The sequence below is a fragment of the Sebastes umbrosus genome, chromosome 6, assembly GCF_015220745.1.
Source record: "Sebastes umbrosus isolate fSebUmb1 chromosome 6, fSebUmb1.pri, whole genome shotgun sequence".
In the NCBI taxonomy this organism is placed as follows: domain Eukaryota; kingdom Metazoa; phylum Chordata; class Actinopteri; order Perciformes; family Sebastidae; genus Sebastes; species Sebastes umbrosus.
The window spans coordinates 4,681,328-4,706,139 of record NC_051274.1 but is presented as its reverse complement, the minus strand read 5'-3'; the positions used below and the strand labels follow the sequence as shown (position 1 = coordinate 4,706,139).

At 41.0% G+C, this 24,812-nt stretch overlaps 1 protein-coding gene across 3 annotated transcripts in view; it reads left to right on the top strand.

The window, feature by feature from the left end:
* The window catches only part of chchd6a (coiled-coil-helix-coiled-coil-helix domain containing 6a), a 101,081-nt gene that overhangs the window by 21,291 nt on the left and 54,978 nt on the right, over positions 1 to 24,812 (top strand). For 2 of the 3 annotated variants that reach the window (XR_005207252.1, XM_037772614.1), the window contains exons 5-6: positions 14,099 to 14,122; positions 19,844 to 19,927. Coding sequence is in view for 2 of the 3 variants with exons in the window: in XM_037772614.1 (XP_037628542.1) it covers positions 14,099 to 14,122; positions 19,844 to 19,927 (108 nt within the window). In the remaining variant the exon portion in view is untranslated. The remainder of the gene's footprint in view (positions 1 to 14,098; positions 14,123 to 19,843; positions 19,928 to 24,812) is intronic. The other variant, XM_037772615.1, reaches the window with a different exon arrangement.

Genomic DNA, 24,812 nt, shown 5'->3' with positions numbered 1-24,812 from the left:
ATTATTGCAAAAACAATATTCTCAGTACGAATTTCGAGGCTAACTTTAACTGAAAGGACCATGTCATATCTTGATCTGTTCTCGAAGTCTTTAACTCTCACCGACCGTAATGATTATCTGACTGTCCGTTACAACTTTTTTCCCAAACTAACACCGGCTTGTCCTGATCTTGAGCATCAGTCATGACAGCCACGAGCAGATGAGAAGACACTAAAACTGGAATGCAGAAAGGCAAATTTGCAGCTGGGTTTAGCGATATAATTTACCTTTATGTGTCGTTCTTTACCTGCAGTGATATACATGAACACTGTAGATTGCTGCCTCGCCAAAAAAAGAAAACACCTCCAACATCTGTTCAACACAGGGTCTCAGCAGTACATCCGCTGGAACAAGAGCAATGTTGCTACAAATCAGGTTGCATCTTATTTTGGGAGTGAACATCTGAATCATGAACAAGTAACAATATGAAATCCTGTCATAAGCTGATTTGCAGCTGAATGGACCTTTTTCAGAGAACACATTTTGACATGTCGCAGTAGGAAAAGACAGGTGTAAATAATGCAGTGGTGATGGCTGCAGTTTTGGGGTCCTGGTATCGTTAATATTTGCTCACAGTCACACTGTCATGGCTTACGAGGACACCTTTGCTTTTACTGCTATGACAAGTCAAAATGTCTGCTGAGAAAAAGGCTTATCATAATCAAGACTGGCTTTTCTCAAAACACCCCCTACACCCTCTCCCTACCTGCTTCCACTCTGTTTGCACGTTCGCGTGGAGGGTCCACCGTCCGCCATATTAAGTTGCCATCCCAAACCAATTAGTGGGGAGTGGAAGTGGATTATATAACCCGCGTTTTGTGTTAGTCATGGAACACGCTTCGTACAAATGTAAGTTCCGTGCAAGTAGCCGTACAAACGTAAACTGCTCGAACTAAATAGATATTTAACAACTTAAGGTTGCATCGTATTTAGAATAAAATCTACTCTTGTCTGGTCTGGAAAACAGTAAACGTGTTCATTTGATTGTAAAGTGTTGTATAGGGACTCTTGCAAAAACCAAGCAGCTCATTTAAAACTGCAGTGGGTAGAAATGGAGCAAATATGATTAAAAAAGGCATCTGCAGGTTTTCACAGACTGTAGGAAAACAACCAATCAGAGCTGAGCTGGAGCCCTGCCGTTTCTGAGCAGCTGGTATCATATGAAACAAGGAAAAACAGTCATGGCCATTTTTAAAGGAGTCCCTTGATCTCTGACCTCAAGATATGCGAATGAAAATGGGTTCTATGGGTACCCACGAGTCTCCCCTTTACAGACATGCCCACTTTATGATAATCGCATGCAGTTTGGGAGCAAGTCATAGTCAAGTCAGCACACTGACAGCTGTTGTTGCCTGTTGGGCTGCAGTTTGCCATGTTATGATTTGAGCATATTTGTTATGCTAAATGCAGTACCTGTGAGGGTTTCTGGACAATATTTTTCATTGTTTTGTGTTGTTACTTGATTTCCAATGATAAATATATACATACATTTGCATATTTGCCCACTCCCATGTTGATAAGACTATTAAATACTTGACAAATCTCTCTTTTAAGGTACATTTTGAACAGATAAAAAATGTGCAATTAATTTGCGACTAATCAGGATGAAATATTTTAATTGATTGATAAAAAATATGATAAATGATTGATAAATAAACAAATTTTAAATATTTTAATTGATTGACAGCCCTAATTTATACCCTACACTTTAAAGAAGGGTGCTTCATACAGCCGTGAGTGTGACTACAAACGGAGTTCTCTCCATCACGGAGTGGGAGTAGGGAGGGTCCGGTCTTAGAAAGGCCCTGGATTTCTAAACATTTGTATGCCTCTGCACAGCGACAGCCGTAGCTGGAGGCATTATGTTTTTGGGGTTGTCTGTAGGTCCATCCATACGTCAGTACCATTTTCGTGAATGTGATATCTCAGGAACGCCTAAAATAAATTTCTTCACATATGGCACAAAAGTTCACTTGGACTCAAGGACGAACTTAAGTCTCAAAACACGTTTTTGGCCATAACTCAAGAATTCATACGTTAATTATTACAATTTCACACAAATGTCTAACAGGATAAAATGGTGAAGCGATGACATGTTGGACAGACATGGATATAAACTGCAGCTTGACTTGTTGGCAGAGGCATACAACCGTGAGGCGGTAATTCTAGTTTTTTTATGCTATTCAGTGTTTGGTCACAGAGAGCTCTTATTTTGGTTTTGAGCACGCTGACTGTCATTTCAGTCAATCATGGGTTTGGATACGCAATTCAAACTTAACCACACAAAAACGTAAATGGGACAAAATAGTTCTTACACCTGCAGTCCTGATACCAGGCCATTACATCAACACCGGAGACATTAACACGCTTCAAACCAAAAGGAATTGGTCTGATCCCTCTGAGGATCCACATCTCATATCTCTTGCTAATGAGCAATTGTAATTATTAAGATCCTTGTTAAAAAATTGGCTGCGAAAGTTTCTTACAATAAAAACATCACAAATTCCATATTGTGCATGCTTTTGGTAGTACATATACATGCACATTTAAAATACAGTACGTTTCTTGTCAAAATGACCTCCCTCTTGTTAGTATTGCTGATTTGATTGACCCCACTGAACTACATTAAGCCACATCTCATGATTATGTAGAAAATACTGTATAACAACCAATTAAAACATTAAGGAGGGAGTGTCACATGAAAGAGGGAGCAGTCAGAGTTAAAATAATAGATGGAGGAGAGGAGGAGGAGGAGGAGGAGGAGGAGAAGGAGAAGGGCCAGTGGCCCTTATTGTCCTACTCTTTCCTCTGCGTAGCCGCCCGGCTTTAATTATTAGTCAGATTATTATTGAGTGCTAATTTATTGCTTCGCTGGGAGCTATGTGTTAAATAAACGCAGCAGAGTAAATAGAGAGAGGGGGGGAGAAAGAGGGAATGGGAGAACAGACTGCTGCTGCTATCAGATGGCAACACAGCACACACATTGCCCACAGGGGGAAGAGATAGATGTGTGAGTGTCTATTTATACGTGTCTGTCCCAGGCATACTCGCAAGCCCAAACACTAGTGGTCCATGTCCATGTGTTGTGTTGATAATCCATTGGACTGCGCTGCCCTCGGATGCTCTCTTCATGTGCTCCTTCTGTACTGGATCAGGGTGTTGGCCCTCCGTAGTTGATATCGCTGTGGCGTCTACCCGGCAGACACACTGACTAACAGCTCAGCCAGACGCCATCTGTTGTCCCCACAGCTCAGCCTCAAAACCTGCAGTGTACTTTGCACTGTAAAAAAAACAAATATGCTCTTCTTTAACTGAGTAGTGAGGTTTTTTTTTATGTCTGATATTGTAATTTTGGTTGAGACATAAATCGATGCTAATTTTTGCCTCTGTTTATTAGGTCTTGGTATGAAAAGTTTGTCGATACTATATCGCCTGTTTGATACCTGAGCTTCTGTACGGATTCCAAAACATACTTTTCTGTGAGAAATACAGTATAGACGTTTTTCTACGAAACCTTTTTTCATATAAAGCTAGGGTTGGTAATCTTGAGAAACCAGCAAGACTATGCTAGATTTCAAAAAAATGATCCGACCAAAAACACAACCTAGTGTTACCAACTCTTTTCCAACTAAAACAGCTAGCAGCACTAACTCCAAAAGTTGTTAAATCTAGCGAAAAAGTCACCAAGTCGACGACGCTGACAGTCCGTCCCTTCAGGCCTCCCTCCAAAGACACTCCCACAAAATGTACATTATGAATGGGAACATGGCTATTGTTAATACTCACAGCTCTCAAGCTAGCAGTGTGGATGATAATTCTTCTGGGCCGAATGAAATGATTGGACGGGTTTATTACCGCTACCAGATTTGTTTTCTTTTTTTTGTCAGAGCATTTGATTTATTGATTGCTGCTGTAAAGAGAATTTCAACAAATATAACAAAAATGTTTTTGAACATTATTACCAACCGTGGCTTTAACAAAAAGAAGCCCAAATTCTCAAATGTTGTCTTAACATAAGCAGCCGTACAAGAACTTAACCTAAATATAATCGGCAAATTTTCAATTTTAATAAGAAGACTAATTGGACTTACAGGTAATTCAATTCTTGGATGGCTGTTTAAAGAATATTTTTGGACTTTTTTGCCTTTATTTGATAGTGATAGTGATAGTTGTGAAAGGAGAGAGAGAGAGGAGATGACATGCAGCAAAGGGCCGTGGGTCGGATTAAAACGCCAGGCCGTTGCGGTAAGGATTCAGCCTTGGCACCTTCCTGTCGAGCCACATCAATAAAGCTTGTCTCTTCCCAGTAGTACTGAAGACGCGGGATGACATCGTCAAAGCTATCCAACAATGGGACGCCAGCTCTACCAGGTGAGCTACCAGGGCGACCCATTGTTAGATAGCTTTGACGATGTCATCCCGCGTCTTCAGTACTACTGGGAAAAGACAAGGTTTATTGATCTGGCTCGACCGCAGGTTATGCTGCACTTTCTTCTGCTCAAAGGCCCTTTGAAATTGTTTGATATGAAGATTAGAGACGGTCAATATCTGCCCCAGTTTGACCCTATGGTTGGTATGCAATTTTGTTTAAAATGTTTCTAAGCTAGTGTCGATATGATACCAAAACAATACAGTTTTTTTGATACCTTACTTTATCTGTGGATGATGTGTAGAGATTGATCGCGGTGCTGCTCCGGTGACCGGTCGGGGAAAGAGATTCTACTATGGTTTGGGAACATTCCCTGACGTGTTGATGATCTTGTTTCCAGATTATAGACACAGTCTTCCCTGTTTGTACATATCGACTTTATTGTCTGAAATCACAAAAATAATGGAATTTAGTCTTTTGAGGATTTTTTCTTTAATGATATCTTTAATGATTTAGGTCTTTGGAACCACTAAGTAAACTCCTGAAATTACATAGGAGCTCCCTTCTACAGTATGTGGTCCAACACTGACAGAAGGAGGAGTTTTATTAACCACCAATTTTAATGACTATTATCTCCACAGGAGACCCAATTTTTAACAGAATTTACAAATCTTGTTCTAAAACTTGTGAAAATGTTTAAAGGTGAATTTGAAAGGTATTTTCATAGGACTGTCTCTAGCTGGCTTATGGAGACTACATTTGTCTATATTTGAAAACGTTTCTTTGATCTGTCTCAGTCCTCGTCACCCACAGTACCTGCGTGACTGTTTCGGGCTCATTGGCATCAAGTTGATCTTCAAGCGCTTTCATCTTTTCATAAACATAAAACCTGACAATATGGTAGTTTTATTCAACTTCACCCAACTTCTGCTCTGAGTCATGTCAGCAGCCGCGTTAACCGTCTAACATTATTCAGGTTCCTGATCACTTTTACAGGCATGTACTTGACTCCTCAGCATCCCAGACAGTCCCTTTCATTTCTGTAGGTATAGACGTACAGGTTATGACCAGCATCAGCTGAGCCAATATATATTTTTATTTATTTATTATTTTTGTTAAGTGTTGACAAATTACACCTTACAGTAAACACTTAGCCTGCAGTATGTCCAATAAAATGTGTAAATCTTTTAGATATGTTTAACAGCTGCATTAAGACTCTGCGATCCCAACTGACTTTACTTTTCAGAGGCTATACTGTAGGCTCAGTTTAGAGCTAAAGTGAAGATACAGATATCATATGAACCGAGAAAACCTAAGGTACCAACCATGTCAAGAAGGAGGCTAAATAACGCTCCAAAGTTGACAACTGTCCAACTGGCATGCCCATTTTCACAGGGGTCCCTCGGCCTTTCACTTCAGGATGTGTGAATGAAAATGTGTTCTATTGGTACCCACGAGTCTCCCCTTTACAGACATGCCCACTTTATGATAATCACATACAGTTTGGGGCAAAAAACATGTCTTTTTTTTAATGCAGTATAAATGTCTTATTTTTGCCTTTCTAAAAATGATGTATTTGAATATTTCTACACACTGGGGTCCAAAGCTAAGACTCTTGTGGATCCAATGAGCCCAACTGTATTCATGTGTGATGATGTTAGTCCCCATAGTAGCCATTTAACATAGTGAGGCCGTTGAAGTTGAAATTTGACCTCACTGTATAAAGTGACCTGTGGTGACCTCTAGGATAATCACAGCCTCATGAAACTTTACAGCCACAAACTAGAAACCTAGAGCATTCAGAGGATGGATGGCTTTCCTAGATTGATAATAAAGGGGTTTCTGAGCCGTTTACAGAACAGAAGCGTTCGCCATCCGATCGCCGAAAAAATGCAATTCTTGCAGAAATCTCCAAATGTCAAAAGTTTTTGATTCCAAATCACAGTGTGTTGTTTTCTATGGTGTTCCTCAAGGTCTTGGTGTCTTAATGCGGTATTCTGGAGGGATTATTGATCATTTTTATCAAATCGGTGTAACAAATGGTATCAACCCAAAAATTGCTGCAACAAGTTATGATACATAATAGAGCACAGGAATGGAATTTTTTGAAACTTGACGTCACAGTATAAAATGACCTGTGGTGACCTCTAGGATAATCACCGCCTCATGAAACTTTACAGCCACAAACTAGAGACCTAGAGCATTCAGAGGATGGATGGCTTTCTTAGCTAGATTTATTTTAAATCATTCATTCATGTTTATTTCTGATTAATGACTAGAACAACTTGACACACAGTGCTGAGCTGCATCTAATCTCCAGGTCCTCAGCTTTCAGATGATGTACACCACTTCTATGTGACATCTACTGTTGACCTGCTATCTCCCCCTAAACACCCCCCGCCCCCTCCCCTATAAAAGATAAAAGTGGGTCTCTTAGGGTTAAGAAATCATAACCTAAGAGCACAGCTTTACTGATTGGTATTTTGTAATAGTGTCCTTTTTATTGTCATAATTTCACCATGCTCTGTAGCCGGACTGCTTGGACAGGAGTAATAGTGTATATTAAAGTTCAGCCTCATGGCACTGCCACTGGAAGTTTTAGATTGTTAGTCATATAACAAGCAAAACTGCATTGCAAATTATTGCAAAGTTTTGCTGTGAGATGCTTCCACAACAGAGGCTCTCATCTCTTATTCCTGCATGCTCACTCATTCTTGCCGTGGTTTTGTTTTGTTTCACTTTGTCGGTTTCACAGTTGCCTCTCCTTTTCCCCTCATCATTTCCAGCTCGTCTCCTCTCTAACTTACTGCCGCTTGCCTTTTTCCGTCTCACACATTTACACATTTTTTCCTCCGTCTGTAGCTCCTAAATAGATGCTTCACACCTCTAGCTGTGTACTGAATTGATTCATTTGCAGAAGGTGCCTGGGGCAGGAAGACTGTGCGATAATACGTTTGTAAGCTAATCTTCTGTTTAGCTCGTGGCTAGCAGTTGCCGTATTCAATTATGCACCTTCTTAATAACTGAAGATATTTTGCTGCACTTGTTTACATCTGTTACGTATTTGGTCTTCCTCTTGTCTCTCGCATTTTTCTGTCTTTCCTTCTCTTTTCTTCATGTCAACCAGATGATATTTTATCTCTTTTATTGTTTTCATTTTAGTCATTTAGGATATTCTTAATGCAATTTTAAAACCCGCCAGAGGAGAATGAATTTGATATGCCGTATGACATATGGGAATTGTTTAAGCATTATAAAAAGTAAATAGAATAAAATATTATAAGACACTCCGTAAACACAAGCAGCCGATTACGTAGGGCAAAGTATAGATGTGAAGATGCTTTTCTCATGTAGTTTGTCTCTTGTTATTTATGTGGGTTTTTTTGTACATAATATCTATCTTAAATCAAGTTGAGCGTTAAATGAGACACCTTTTTTGGTGACAACAGTGACTATGTTTGATGTATGTCTAAAAGCACAGTGCTCAATATCCCTGTCATTTTCTTCTGCTTTGTGATTGAGCATCCCATCAAATTGAATTTATTTTGTATTCAGGCTCATTTGGCCAATAATCTGATGGTGATAATGGGATAATCCTGAGAGGACTAGGGTGCGTTTGTGAGGCTTGTTCATCATTCTTGAAGCGAAGGGATAAAAACTGTTTCTCCCTCTAACACTACTACTGCTGCTGTACCGTTCATAGATGAACAGGACAAAGACTTCATGTGTTTTCTTTTGATCTTGACAGTACGCTCCTGAATGCAGGATTAAATTAGGCATTGAACATCGGTTCTTTTTTTGTTACCAACCTGACGAGAATATGCCCATCAAGTATCGAAAACGGTCAAGGACCAAAAGCTGGAAATGAGTGCTCGCTGATATTTACAGAAAAAAGAAAAGATATCTGCCGGCTGTGATTGGTTGTTCCTCGTCATGTGACAACGCTGCAGCGTTCCAAAAGTTGTATTGTGTTCATCTCGGGGCGCAGCCGTGGGAAATAAGTGCTCGGGAACGCTTGCACGTCGCAACGGCGTTTGAGCACGTCTACATTGACAACATTGGATTTTTGGGCGCAAAAAACACAGCATATGTACGGCCCCTAAGAATGTTTGCTTGCATGTACTTGGCTGGCCAGTAAAGTACAGTGTGCTGGATGGCCAAATTCAACTTTTTTTGCCGTATGACTCTGCATTTATCTCACTAGAGCCCTCTGCTCCAGCAGTTTTCAGTTTCATTAAAATAAATGAGAGGACTGCGTTTTTTTCTTTTTCTTTTCTCGCAGTGCTAATGGAAAACAGAATTAAAGATGGACTCACTGACACACATTAGTACAGACAAAAAAAGAATGAATAAATGAACGGCCAACGTATCCAACAGAGAGACAGACTAAACAAACATGAGCATGTAAGCCTCAGCCATCCTTTGTGTGTGTGTGTGTGTGTGTGTGTGTGTGTGTGTGTGTGTGTGTGTGTGTGTGTGTGTGTGTGTGTGTGTGTGTGTGTGTGTGTGTGTGTGTGTGTGTGTGTGTGTGTGTGTGTGTGTGTGCGTGCGTGCGTGCGTGCGTGCGTGCGTGCGTGCGTGCGTGCGTGCGTGCGTGCGTGCGTGCGTGCGTGCGTGCGTGCGTGCGTGCGTGCGTGCGTGCGTGCGTGCGTGCGTGCGTGCGTGCGTGCGTGCGTGCGTGCGTGCGTGCGTGCGTGCGTGCGTGCGTGCGTAAAGTCACGCCTGGCTGGCTGTTATCTACCATAGACTCGCAGGTCCCCGGAGGGACACCAGAGGAGTCATCTGATTCACTTGCAGTTTCTTCTCTGACTGCAAATTAAAACAGGATCAACACAGACACAGATAGGAAGGAGAGCTGTGTTTTTTTAAAATTAAAATCCATTCACTTTCCGCTTAATCCCCGCCGAACAGATTCTCGTCTAACATATAAAAATGAACACATGAACAATTTCAGTTCCCTCTCCTTCACCTGCATTAACATGCACCAGCTGCAGCCTTCACCTGACAGTGGAAGTAACTCTCACATCAGAAGCCCTCTCGCTCTTTGTCTCTCCTCAGTTAAGGTCTGTTTATGAAACGCAGACGATCGGCTCTGATTTGATTTGGCGTTCAGCAGCCCTGATAATTATGATGAATCTTCCTCTCCCTCTGTATGCGTGTGCATGTGCGCCCGTAGACTCTCCTCACCCTTCTGCGCCGATGCTGCTTTCCAGTGCCACAGTGCTGTTCGTCAGGGACAATGGTGCTTTAAAAAATACTGACTGGCATTAATTTGCTGGGTGTACCAGATGTGTGAGATTTAGTACATTAGGGTAGTTCAGATAGTGTCAGGCAGACTGTCAATCTCAGAGATACTTTGCAGTTATTCTTATTAAAACTTTCTTCATGTTAACTTTCCCCATGTGACAAACGCACCCATCTGGTGTCAGTTCTATCTGTTGAAAGTTCTATGAAGTGTTCCTAATGTTGATATATTTCAATGCCATGGCACCGTTTAACAAGACTCCTGTCTGACGAAACCTCTCCTGATGTGACCGTGCTAAAATGCTGGTGTTTGCGCTGTCATAGCAACAAGAGGAGCTTTGTTTATGCAGGCTACATGCCATTTTTATAAGTCATAACTGCAGCACTTTCATTTTTACTTAATCCAATTAGCTGTTGAGAGTCTATCAATAGAATAGTCATGTTTGACCAGTGAGGATTGAGTCACAACATCTATTAACTTTAACCTTTATTACATGTGGACAGTGCAGAGCATAAGTTAAGTGTGAGTACGTTCGAAATGAGGTACAGTTGTTTGTGTCACTGGACCCTATCTTTTACACCCGGCGCAAAGCGGCGCAAAGCACAACTGTCATTGCTAGTTTCAGACTGACGCAGTTGGCATTTTCACGCCCAGCGCCCACGTTTTATTGCGCAGTATATTCCTGCTATTTAAAGGCGCATTATTCAGATAGTAAGATGCGTCTACATAGGCAGGCTCACATCACACAGGGCACACCTCCTCAGTTAAATACAGTGTCGGCGCTGCAACAGCATTTTTATTTATATTCAGTAAAACACAAAATTCAGGCGGCAGGTGACAATTCAGAATATAATGGAATATAATGAAGTAAGGCTCTCAGGCATTCTGTATTGCTCAACCTGCAGCGAGCTGTTAGCGCTCCTCCGGCCGTGACCAGAGAGATCACGGTGCACACGCCTCTGTGACGTCTCCTCTCCTCGTCCCTCTGTGTGTGCGAGTGTAGTCGTATACTACTTCAAAGTTTATGTGCCCTCTCCCCATAAACGGCGGTGTTTTGAGGCTGATGGAACCGCGCGTTTCGCACCTCCTCTCTGGCATTGCCCGGCTGCAAGCAAGCCCATGCGTAATGGAGCCTCCGGGGATTCCGCTGCTCGCGCACTTTCACTTCACGCAGGAGATGATCCGTTTCCTCAGCAGAAAACCGCTCGCTTCTCCAATTTGCCAAATCCGCCTTTTAAATAACAATGCGCACAGATACTAAATACAGCCCCTTGCGCCTTACTTTGCGCCGATATTATGGGCCGCTTAACGAGCAAAAGTGGAGTTTGACACACCCTAGATTAGGGATGTCACGATACCAGAAATCCAGTAGTTGATACCAATGCCAGTGAATATCCACGATTCTCGATACCAATTTGATACCACGGTAAAAAAAACAAAACAACAACAATAATAAATCCCCTGTACTGTAATTCAACGCGTACTCTTTTATTAAAAACATTTGAACATTACAAAAAACAGAGGCATGTAGCCTTTAAGTAATAAATAAAAGAAATTGACCCATTTTGTTCATTTTGGCGTATCAGTGGCATGTTATCAATCAATAGTCAGATGACGAACGCTACATACTGACCATGAACGCATCTGGTCCATCAGCTCAGAGTAGTAGGAGCAGGAGGCAGAGTACTTATTGTCGAAGCGAAAAGCAAACGCACCTATCTGGCAATAATTCACGTTTAATCCCCACGCTATAAGGGAACCATAACATTAATGATGTAATCGCTGCGAGGTGGATGGAGCCGTCACAGCCGGTGTGCACGGAGCAGCGGCGCCAGGTAGACCCCCGCAGCGGAGCCCCGCAGCAAAAGCGCTACTGGAGAGGCCAGACACACCGCCACCCGACAGTAAAGATCAGAGTAGGCGCTCTGCACATGTTGACCGTCATCTTTTCTTGTAAAATGTCCGGTGTAATCGGTAACACCGGTGGCGTCACAAATTTGTTAACTGGTGGGAACATTTTCCTCACTGTCACATCCATACCAATGACCATTACAGGCATCGTACGGTACCTTCGGTACTGTAGAAAAAGAGTACTGTCACTTTTTTTTTATTTTGGCATCGACTTGGTACCGAAGTATCGGTTCTCGTGATATCCCTACCCGAGATGCACTAGGCCATTCCTAGATCCTCCTATTTTAACGACCCTAGATTGATAAATAGGGCCCATTGTGTTGTTTTAGCGTAGGCCAAAGTTGAATGCAATTTTTATGCTGCCAAATTCATATTTCACAGAAGTATGTCTTAAGTTTACCACTTCACAGCTAAGATTTTTGCAATAATTCAAATTATTAATAATGAATAGATCTCTCTGAAACTCTGAAAACTGAAAAAAGTAAAAACATGCGGTGGTTGTTGTGGGGATTGTGAAATTCTCAATCTGGGGTTCGGGACCCCATGTGCGGTCATTTGATGTACAGATGAGATTAATAATGTCCAGTCAAAAATATGTTTTGTTTATTGTTACTTAATTAATAAGTTTGACTGCCACTGTGCAGAGTGATGTATGAGCAGAGCTGTTTTCATTTACTGAAGGAGGAAAGTTGTTACATTTCGTTTGGATGGTGACCAGGGTCCAGTATGCAATTTCTACAATTATGACGTGGAAACTTGACACCCCGGGGCACATACACTGAGAGTGGACCTTTCAGTGAAGTAGGAAATATCTCATTCAAAAGTTCAACGTTTGAAATGAAAAATATTTTAATATTCATAGATTCTGAATTTTCCACGAGGGAGAATATATATATTTTTAAGGAAATTAAACTGTTTTTGTGGAAAAAAAACACATCAGATACATATTATTCAAAGCAAAATATTGTCCTGCAATCAATCTTTTACATTCCATACAATGCTGAACAACACTTACTTACACATAATTTATACTATTTAACACTCATAATCATATACACATTTATTATTGGCTCTTTCCAGCACTTTATTGAAGTTATATAATGCTGACACTGAGGGGAAATATCCAAACCAAACATGCAACATTACATGAAAAAGGAAATATTGTAGGTATATTATGCATCACTTTATACACGCTTCCTCAAGATGCTGCATGGCTTATTTGACATCTTTGGAGACGTTTGGATTGCTGCTAGAATTTAAAAATCCTTTCTGCAAGTTTGAAGAACTTGGCCAAACTTGAGCATGTAAATGTGCACTGCCGCTGGGTGATGAAGAAGTTAATAGAAAAATAAATTGAAGAAGTTTGCATTACAATATCATTTCCATGAAATCCATTTGGACATTGGTCCTTCAATGATAAATAAAATGCAAACAAATGTTCTAATTGGATTAATTGCCGAGGTCAGCAGAAACAGGGTCATGCGATTTTGAGAAACCTGTAGGTAGACAATTCTTTCTTTCATACTTCTGATGATAGAATTCCTTGTGATACTAAATACATTTTGCAAGAGATGAACACAATAGCATTGTGTGGAGTCATCTGATCAATAATGTTATTCATTGTAATTAATTACAGTAATTTGTATTTTAACTGCAATTCAAATAACTGGTGCAGTGCCCGTTAGGAGCGTGTTCCCGTCCGGAACGGGCCGATTGGATGAACGGTTCTCGAGATATGCGAAGGACAGTTATACATACACACATGCACAGACAGACAGAGAGAGATTCCTTCCTTTATAGTTTTTATAAATGTGTCATGGTCACTCAGACATCATATCTACACGTCCACCAAATGTGGTCCCAATAGCACAAAGCATTCAGGGGACATGACGTGTTTTTGTAATACAATCCCTGCCCACAGCTTTTGAGCTAACTTTGAGGGCCAGCTATAGCAAAATAGTATGGAACATCAAAAATCCATAAATATAACTTTTTCCGGCTTGGTCAAGAGATGTTCTGTACCAATTTTGGTGAGGATTGCTCAAGATTCTTAGGAGGAGTAGCAAAACAAAATCAGATTTGGACACAATTCAAAATGATGGAAAATCAATCTAGATGCAAAATGAGCGTGGATTATGTGGATCGATTCGTCTGTCTGGACTCTCAGAAAAAATAATTTTGTTTCTGAGAGTTAAAGTTCATAAGTTACAGGCCAAAACGTAAAGTTCATTGTCATAGCGCCACCATCTGGTCAAACTGCTTCACATTCAACACTTGGGTCCACAGCAATACACCCGCCATGTGAAGTAGATCAGATGAGCGGCTCTTGAGAAATGCAAAAGACAGACAGACAGACGGAGATTCATCGCTTTATAGTTAGATCTTCATTTAACAGCCCTGACCCGAGCACTGTGTCCGGTGTTGTCTTACTGTTTGTGCTTCTCTGTCCTTCCTATTTGGTCTTTCTTTTCTTATCCTGCTTTGTTTCTCTGACTTGTTTTTACTATTTCTCTTCTATTTCCCAACCTCTCTAGTCTGCAGATGAGATAAATGTGATGGTAAGCTTCATCATAACCTTTAAACCTCTTTCGTCCATTCCATCCTTCCAGCCTGCTGCTTCTAACACTCACAATGTTTTATTTCCCCACTGTCCTCTTGCTTAGGGCCACTTAAAAAAATGTTGAAGCTACATTTACTGTGCAGATTATTCTCAGTGAACCTACTATTCCTTCCTATTCATATTTATTTTCCTATTTTCTTTTTCTTTCCACTCGTCTCTGTCTTCAGCATGTCTCCTGTTTTCATGGCCCCCTTCTGCCCATCCATCCACATAATTCCATTCCTTCCTCCCCCCCCGCTTGTTTACCCATTCAATATCCCTCAATCAGTTTTTCTCATTCGTCCTTCCATCTCTCTGTATCAAGCATACACATGTTCTTACTTCTATTGATACAGTATTTATAAATCACCAAAATGTTCAGAATTTTTAAGTTGCAGAAGGTTGCCAGAAAAATCTGAGAATACTGCAGCAGTGTTGTAAATCAAACCAAGGACATTATTTAACACATTGACAAACTGTCCCCACATATATTTCAATTGCAAAATATTACTTAAAATATTAACTTTAATGAAAACATTTTTTTATTAATTGTAAGACCTGGTCACACCAGAAAGTGGCACAAATTCATCAGCACATCTTTGCGATATTTTTTGGTTCCAGAAGCTCGATGACAATGGGATTACTCGCAGGACTAGTAGGTGAGCTAACTGCTAACATGCTCGCCAGCCTGGAACATACTAGCATTAGTCAGTCACAATACAGTAGCTCTCCAAGCGTCTTCCTATTTTCTCTGTACTGTGCCGTTGTCTCTCCCCCGGCAGTTTGTTCTAGGGGTTGTACATCATTTCATTCAATAAAGAGCTACTGAATGAATTTGTACCGTAGACTCCTGTCTCACAACTGTCTGCAAACTATTCCACTCCACACTTTGGTGGAGCAGATTGTTCTTCGACAGAGCAGGTTAAATAAAAGTGGATGGTTCAACATTAGATCATATATATATATATATATGTGCCGATACTGACATTGGCATCGACAATAGCTGCATCGTATATCGGTGACAGTGGGGCCGATCTATTCAATTCAATTCTATGTTTATATACTACATACATTATTAACTAAAATTTTAATTCCTGTTTAAGTTTTGACCGATTTGTTGCCGCATTGAAAAGGTTTACACCTGAATTGCAATTCCTGTTAATTTTGGAGATTGTTTTGCCAAGTTGCTGGTGTACAATTTATTATTTTAATAATAAACAATTCAGTAAATTTATATTCATTATTGGTCACATTTTGTTTTACAAAGTTAGGAGAATAATGTTTAAGTCGAGCCTGATGTTGCCTTACACATAAAAGAATGATCCCAGTCACTTGCACACAGTTCGGCATATAGATTATTAATTAAACACTGGTATCTGATCGGTACTTTGCATCAGCTGATACCCAAAGCCCAGGTATCGCTATCGGTGTCGGGACTGAAAAAGTTGGATCGGTGCATCCCTAGCTTAGATAGCTTCCTCCATTTTGGACCTCCTGGCTCTATGTCCCCCCAAAGGCTGTCAGTGGTTCAAAGTTGAACTCAACATGAAGATTTTGTGCGAATTTACTTCGACCCCTTCAAGTAAATCCACCGATCGCACAGAAATCAATTGGTTTTGCAGCTAAATTTAGCTAAATGTTGGTATGACCAGAGCAGCGGCAAAGGGCGGGCTACGGCGAGCTGACATGCAACGTCTATGCCCAGCGAGCACAATGATTCTCGGTTCTAAAGAATTTCTTCCCGACTGAAGCAGATGTACACGTCCCCGGCCACAGAAAAATTGTAATTGTTGTGGCGAGATGCACTTTGCCATTACCTGGTGTGAATTTGGCGTTAGGTTCCTTTTATCCCTCGACATTTTTCAAAGGGTGTAGATATACAGTATTTTTTCAAGAAACCGTGTTGCTCTTGCAATAAAATATATTTTTTTGTTACTATCATGCATATGTGTTGTGTAAAATTCTCTAACACAAGCAATATCCAGTCGTTAATTACATTTAACGAAGAATTGATTACTTCTTTTAAATGAAGTTATTGAATTAAATTGCTCTCTAAAAGAAAACTGACGAATTATAGCTAATGAGAAAGCTTAATTTTTCAATTTCTATTCCACTTTGTCTTTTCTATTCTTTTCTGCACCGTTTAGCTCTCCTCTCCTCTTTTTCATTTCATTCCCAAGTGTAGTTTCCTCACACATGCTGTTTTTATTTTCTCTCCTGTCTTTCAGTCAGTGCGGAGTGTGTTTGCGTGGCATATGAGCCTGTTTGTCAGCATGCTTTTACACACCTGTGCATGTGCCTGCTTTTGTGGACACATGGGTATGTTTGTCACCTTCAGTGCCTCATAATTACTTGAAAATAACATATGATTTGTGGTGAGATGGCGTGTGGCATGGTTTTCTGTGCCAGCGCAAACACGGGCACAATGGATGGAGATAAATGGATAGATGGGTGGGTGAAGAAAGAAAGGCAGGTGTAAAATGGAGATTTTCAAAGAGGTATAATTTGAGGGTTTCTATGTATATATGTATAGGTAGCGTGCGTGCGTGCGTGCGTGCGTGCGTGCGTGCGTGCGTGCGTGCGTGCATGCGTTTTTTGGTGTCTTTTAGTCTCATGGTACACTCTTAGGAATAATGGTTCCAAATGGGTTCTCCCTGAAGGGCTGTGGTTCTACCCAGAAACATTTGCTTTTGAAGAAAGGATTTTTCAAGGGTTCTTAGTAAGACTTAAGGGTTCCATTAAGAACCCTTTTTGGAAGAAACAGTTCTTCAAGGATTGTTGAAAGCATTCCCAGCCCACACCCCTCTAAAAACTGTGATTGTGAACCATGATTGTTGCGGGTTGCATTGCACCACATCATCCCCGGCCCTTTAAGACCTTTCCAGACAGAACCCAACAACGGCAGCACTGCACTCTGAAACATATTATTTCCAATGGTCTTCGCTATACCACAACGGCGTTTTGCTGCATTGAGCAAAACGCTGATTATGTGCGCTGAACCCAGCAGTGATCGCAGCGCAAACCGTGTCCTGTGTGAAAAGCCCTTTAGGGTTCTAGATGAAACCTTTGGAATATAAAAGGGGGTTCTTGTAAGCACCCTGAGAAGGTGGAAAAGGTGAAACCATTTACACCATAGAAGGGTTCTCTGTAGAACCTCTCATAAGGGATTCTGGCTGAAACCTTTCACAGATGGTTCTTGGTATAACCCTTTATGTTGGTTTCTGGGTATAGGACCCTCTGAAAGGGTTTCAGGTGGAACCTTTATAAAAGGTTCTACCAGGAACCAAAAAGGGTTTTCCTATGAGGACAAGCCGAAGAATCCTATATGGTTCTAGTTAGCACTTTTATTTCTAAGAGTGTAGTATGCATATGAATGTGTAGGAATATTCAGGCCCCTATGAAGTCTGATTGTTGATATCTTTAGACTTACTGTATTACTCCTGTTTTAATCCAGCCATTCTAACATTGATCTGTACTATATACATTTACCAGTGGTATGTGTGCATGCACTGTATGTGTATGTATGTATTTTGTGTATTGTGCCAGAAATCCATTGGTTTTTCTCCTAAGCCACACTTCCTTTCATTCATGAATGTGTTCTTTATTGTGTGGAATGTTGATGTCAAGGTAATATATATATGGGAAGGAATTGTACCATAACACATATATGATAGTAATTAGATAGGACTCTGAGGCAGATCAGTCCCTCCATATTTACATGTTATTTCATACATGTGATGTGAAGGTCAAAATCAGCTTATTACATTTGACCTCACGTTGAACAGTGTGTTGTGTGTACGTGCAAACGCACCAAGCACAATGTGTCTCTGATACATGGTGATCTCTCATTTGTTCAGTACCTTCTATCCAAAATAGCCTGTAAAAGGATAAAACCTTAAATCGCAGAGCTCTTCTCTTTAGTTAAATTAAACAATAAGAGACAAAAGGGATATGTTTTGCCATTAGGTCAACCGGTTCCAACAAATGACCCAAAACTATATTTGGTCGTTTCACCAGGGTTGTTTTCAATCTTTTGCTTGAATACATTAAACTAGCAATCCGATTTGGATGGCTTTAGTATTTAGAGCCATCTGCCAGACCAACGAAAAAAACATGATATCTCTGAAATGAAGTTGAAACAACTAAAACTGGTCATAACATCATAATATAACATACAAGTAATGAAATTAGCACCTGCCACCTGTCATGTACAGGGTAAATGCTTTATTTTCCTTGTATTAGTTGTATAATATGCAGTGTCCTAGACGTCCTAAAAAACAATGTATAGACTCTCTATAAATAAAAACAACCCCCCTCAATTTCTTCTTATTTTGCCGTGTTCGTGACGTTTCTGGGCATCAGCAAAGAGCCTTTGGACCCCACGTGGGGGTGTAACCCCCAGCCAATAACAGCGCGTAGGGTGTGCAGTCTGTTCAGGTTGTCAAATACCGCCGCTTTGTCACATACCTCGGCTTCTGATCTGAGGCACAAGTCACTTTTTATATCTGTCAGATTCAAAGTGGCCATATTCGACGGATAACAACGAGTTTGTTACATCGCTGTGTGTTTTTATGTGCTTCAGTTTTTCTCCTGCTCCTCTCTCTCCTCCGCTGTGTGCTGCTATCGGTGTCAGTTTAACCGAGGCACACACATCAAGCTTGGAGGACAGGATGAAGCCTGCACTTCGGCTATGTTGATTCAAAATCCGGCAATGCACCACCTTACGCATTTTTTTTTGCTTTACAACGTAACCACTTAACTTTAATTTCTCTGATTCACTGCTTTGCTCTCACTAACGGCGCTCCCTCTCTTCATTCACTCTATAGCTCACTTGACCGCTGCTCTCTCTCTCTCTCTCTCTCTCTCTCTCTCTCTCTCTCTCTCTCTCTCTCTCTATCTCTGGCTCGTTCAGCCGAGGAGGAAGACAGGCCAACTCTAAATGCGGTGTTTTTACAAACACCAACCGACAAATGTAACATATTATACCTTTAAGAAACATTGTTTATAAAAGCAATTCCTAAATCAAAAATAGTTAAGGATTAAGGATGATATATTCCAAATTTTTATTGTCTGGTACGACTGATTCAGTTATTACAATTTTAAAGAGTTCTACATAAATTTCAGAAGTGGCAGACAAAAAAATTGAGCTGCCGATAGAAATGTTCAGTGAAAAAGCTTCATTTCAGACCCTGATAACATATAATCATAACATAAACCTATAGAGTTATTATATCATTTGGGAGAAGCCTGTATTTTTGTGTTAAGTAACATAGAGTACGACAGGAATGAGTCTTAAAACCTGAAAACGAGTTAGCATTTTAGCACTTTCGGTTATTGTTTAAAGAAAACTTTAAAATGTGAATCAGCTGCTCCTCACACTTTGCAACTCTACATGTTTCTTCTTTCCTCCTCAGACTTATCATGCGACCCCTTGTGGGGGTCTCTATCCCCAGATTGGGAACCACTTTCATCATATTCTTATCATGTTGTAGCGCTATAACAAGATTATCACTAACATTTAAAATAAATCTAATATTTGAAAAACCAACAACAACAAAAACCCTCAGCGTTACTACTGTATACTTCATCAGTCTCCTACTTTATAGTGAGAAAACGTAGCAGTACACAGTGTGTGTTAATCCCCTCCTCTGTGTGTGTGTGTGTGTGTGCCCTCTTGCAGGCTCAGCAGCTACAGAAGAAAGATTCACAGCTGAAAGCGTTGGATGCCTTCTACAAGGAGCAGCTGGAACAGCTGGAGAAGAGGGTACAACATTTACACAAACACACACACATACACACAAACGCTTACAAAGACTTCATTAGAGGCTTTCACATATTCCTAAAGTTGCACATACTGTATACACAAAACTATAGATGCATACACACATATACAATGTCTACAGACTTGGACACACACACGTATATATATATATATGTATGTATATATGTATATATAAACACCCACAAACAAACATACACACAATTGCACAATCACACAAATGCAGGCACAGTGAACACATGATTTGTGCATGTTAACTGAGCCGTCCCACTATGACAGACAGTGGGTGGACAGAAATGGTCTGTGCTGTAACTCTCATTATGGGAATTTTGCAACACGAATGGCATCGGCTGTCTGAGTCTGGTCCAATACACCTGCTCAAAAACACAGCTCTGACACTCAGAAGTACTACTCTGTGACAGTGACAGTCACATTAAAGGGATAGTTTGTTTGTGAGGTTGTTTGAGGTACTTATCCATAGTCAGTGTATTACCTACAGTTGATGACAGAAACAGGAGGAAAGCAATGTACCGCTGCAGACGGGGCCGGCAGCAAGACGTATTTTAGCCACCTTAAAAAAAAGGCCCACCTAAAAAAATTAATAACAGTTTAAGTGTACGCTATATTTAGAATATTTGTGGATTTGGTGAATCCGAACTAACCCTTTAAAACACCAAAGTCGTGCAATAACAACTAACCGATCGAGGCAGCGGTAGACCAGTAAACTCTTGTGTCCTGCGAGGTAAAATGACTGTATTTCTCAATGGAGTCTGGTGGCTTTGAAGAGAGCATAGATAACTGCTTCAGTTCCCCATCGGAAAGGACTGTCAGACGGCATAGTAAAGCGCTGAAAATACTCTAAATATAGCGTACACTTACACTGATATTGAGGTGTCTAAAATAAATTTGCTGCTGCTCCCGTCCACAGCAGTACATCGCTTAGCTCCTGTGCTGGTACTTCTGTCTGTTTCTCCAAACTGGGGGCGTGCTGACTGTCATCTACTGTAGGTAATACACTGACTATGGATAAATAACGTATATTGGTGAGTCTGGTCGATAGCTCAGGGCATTTGCCCTTTTCTATCCATAAGCCGTTATCATTGGAGGCAGGAGAGAGGAGATGGAGGAGGAGCCCACTCAGTAGGGAGGCAGTATGGCCTATGCCCCGCCAGTTGGGAAGGTTTTCTTTGGGGGTGTTGTGGAGGGTGAGGTGGATCGTTGGTTTGAGTTGGTTGTTTCTGGTGAACAGGATAAGCTGAGTTTTGGTGGGGTTTAGTTTGATTCTCCATTTGTTGGACCAGGTTTTAACTTTGTTATGTGTGTGACTATGGATAAATACCTCATCCAATCCCACTTCAAAAAAATCCGAACTATCCCTTTGATATGGTGGGTGGTTCACAGGTAGTTTAGTTAGCTGCCACAGCTGAATAAGATAGCAAGTACGGTGCACACATACATTTGTAGTAAAAGCAATGCACAAGATTTGTCTGTAAATGAGATTCAAAGGGGAACACAGATTTTTGGCCAGCCTGAGCATCTCCCCACAGAGCCCTTCCAAGCCCTTTCATCCTCTTTCATCTGTCCGTCTGTCTGACATTTACCGGGCAGAAAAGGTAGAGAAGCTGTTGGTCGTGAGTTAAGTCTCAGCCTCACCAGGCGCCGCACAAGATGGACCTTTACACGGGCTCTCTGGGGGGAAGCACTCCCCTAGTTCTCAGATGGGGAAGACCTTTTACAGGACGTTATGTGTAAAATCAAAGTATTATGTTCTGCTTACCATGGCTAATCAAAGCCGGTCCTGCTAAGGGAGTGGTGGGAGCAGATGGAGTCACAAGAGGCAACCGTAACATTGCAGTGCCATCGCTGCAGTGTTACATTGTGGTTCATCCGTTTGTAGCTGAGCATAGACTTTATACACAATCACTCACTCAGCCTTTAACCCTCTGAGACCCACAATAGACCAGTTTTTGTCTTTTTTAGGGGGGTACAGGGGGTGTTTAGGGGGAGATAGCAGGTCAACAGTAGATGTCACATAGAAGTGGTGTACATCATCTGATAGCTGGGAACCTGAAGATTAATTTGAGATGCAGCTCAGCACTGTGTGTCAAGTTGTTCTAGTTTAGATAGTTTATCTAGAAATAAACATACATTAAATAATTAATTCATTGAAATATATTGTGAAAGTGTATAATGTTTTAGAACATTATGATAGAAGTATATAATCACCATCCACATGCTCTATTATGCCTCATAAGTTGTTGCAGCAATTTTGGGTTGATACCATTTGTTACACAGATTCGGTGCTAAATTTAACCTTTTTTTACCTATCGAGAATTCGTAAAAAATTATCAATAATCCCTCCCAAATACCACATTACACTACAGAAAAAGGCCATGCTGGGATTTGATATCAAAAACTTTTGATATTTTGATATTTCTGCAAGAGTTACTGTAGCAGCTATGATGCTGCATGTATTGTCCCAGTCAATCTCCACCACATCATTTAGCTGTGAGGGTGGCAGCTGTTTGTCTGCCTGACGTACTCTTGTCAGCGCAGCGTAACGTTAGCGAGTGACCGACAGACCTCGTGTGTGTGGCGGCGGTGAGTGTGGGGTTGTCGATGGCGTTATAGCTGTGAACGTAGCAGTGTGTGTGTACAGTTTATTTGTCGGTGAATAAATGCTACAACTCCTCAAGACCCAAGCCAAGCTCCCGTGTCTCGCCGGCCGCCTGCTGATTAAACTGAAGGCGGTTAGCCGTTGCATTAGCAACAACACCGGTTCTCTTAAGGTGTGCTGTTAAGGTGGACCAGCTTTTCTGCTTTAAGCGACGAGCCGTTCTTCTGAATTTTGCTCAGCTTTTTATTTGATTTTTAATATTTATTTAAACCGTTTAACCGATTGGTTAAAATTCTTAATGTCTGCTAACGGTTAATCGGTTAATTATTAACATCCCTAAATGGGGAGCACCTCTGTCTGGAAACTGCTCAGAAATCCCCTTATTGTCAATCTACCTAGGAAAGCCGTCCATCCTCTGAATGCTCTAGGTCTCTAGTCTGTGGCTGTAAAGTTTCATGAGGCTGTGATTATCCTATGCATTTTATACAGTGAAGTCACGTTTAAAAAAAAAAAAAAAAAATGGTCTCACTACAATGAAATGGCTACTATGGGGACTATCATCACATATTAATACAATTGAGCTCATTGGATCCACAAGAGCCTCAGCCTTCCAGTGATACCCAATTTATGTAATTCCAAGACTGTTTAGGGACCCCAGTATATTCAAACACATCCTTTTTAGAATAGTCGAAAATAACACTTTTGTACTGCATTCAAAAAACTGCATGTGATTATCATAAAGTGGGCATGTCTGTAAAGGGGAGACTCGTGGGTACCCACAGAACCCATTTTCATTCACATATCTTGAGGTCAGAGGTCAAGAGACCTCCAAAATTTTGCCTATCTTTGGAACGTTATTTAGCCTCCTTTCCGATATACTAGCATGACATGGTGCTAGTGGATTCTTTAGGTTTTCTAGTTTCATATGATATGTGTAACTTCACTCTATCTCTAAAACTGAATAAATAAAGTCGGTCGGGATCGATATCTATTAAATCTATTAATTTGCATTTTGTCAATCATTTGTGATTTCTGATTGCTGTTGGAATATTAACAGAAAGAAAAGTTCAAACCAAGTTTGGAATAAATCATTTTTGTGTGTGTGTGTAGTATATGCATGTCAGTGGAGGTTATGTTTAGTGTCTGCCATAAACTACCATAAGAGGATAGAGTTCTTGGTAACCACTGACTCAAGCAATAAGCTTTTTTCTGTTTGGTTAAATCTGAAGTTTTTTGAAACTAGGCATGTCGGTTCTGTCGTGCTAAAGAGAAGATGAGAAAGAGGTCTGTCTTTCTCTCTTTCTTTCCTCTGTCTTTCCTCCCCCACCCCCCATGATTCTGTGGCTGTCTACTTTAAAAGACAGACAGACAAACACATACAAGCTTACATCACCATAACACAAATCTGTATTCTATTATCATGCAGTCAGCCTAAATAAACATTTATTACCTCCGTGCATAGTCTCTACACACACACACACACACACACACACACACACACACACACACACAGGTCTTGGTGTCAGATGCCTGGCTATTTGTGTTAGTCTCATTAGTAACAGGTTGGGTTTGCAGAGGGAGTAGAAGACTGGCAGGCTGACATACGGGTGGCACAAGCTGTGTTTGCTGTTGGGCTTAGGATGTTTGTAGACAGACCTCTCTATGTGGGTAGATGTGTGTGTGCGTGGGGAACAGAGAGACAGACAGAGAGAGAGAGAGATGTGTGTTTTGCGTACGTACTGTATATTCAGGTGCACGTGTACTGTATATGTAAATGGGGAAATTAATGTGTCTATCTGCAGGCTCAGTGTGTTTGCCGACCGCACCAGAAGCCACATAATGCCTCGGGTTTATAGTCTGTTTGACTGCTCCAAGTGTTCTCAGTGCTCCAGGTTTAGTTTTCTCAAACTGAGCTATGCTTATGTTACGTCGCCCTGTGCATTTAACATGCATGCTGGTTTGGGATGTGACAAAAAGTCATGACAAATTTGACAACATGCATTGAGAAGAAGAAAGGTTTGTAATTTTATTTGCAGTCTAGGGGGCTGCATGATATATAGTTTCAGCGTCGACATCGCGTCGTGCGCATGCTCAGTAGTCACATCGCAGGTCGTGCGATGGCAAGTAAAGGCAAATTCACTCAATCACGTCATGCGGTGTTTCCCTATTCTATTTCATAATGAACCGACTTCTTAACGGGCGGGGTCCGCCCAGTCTGCCTGGGGGATTCAACTCGGCGGGTCAGGGACGGCC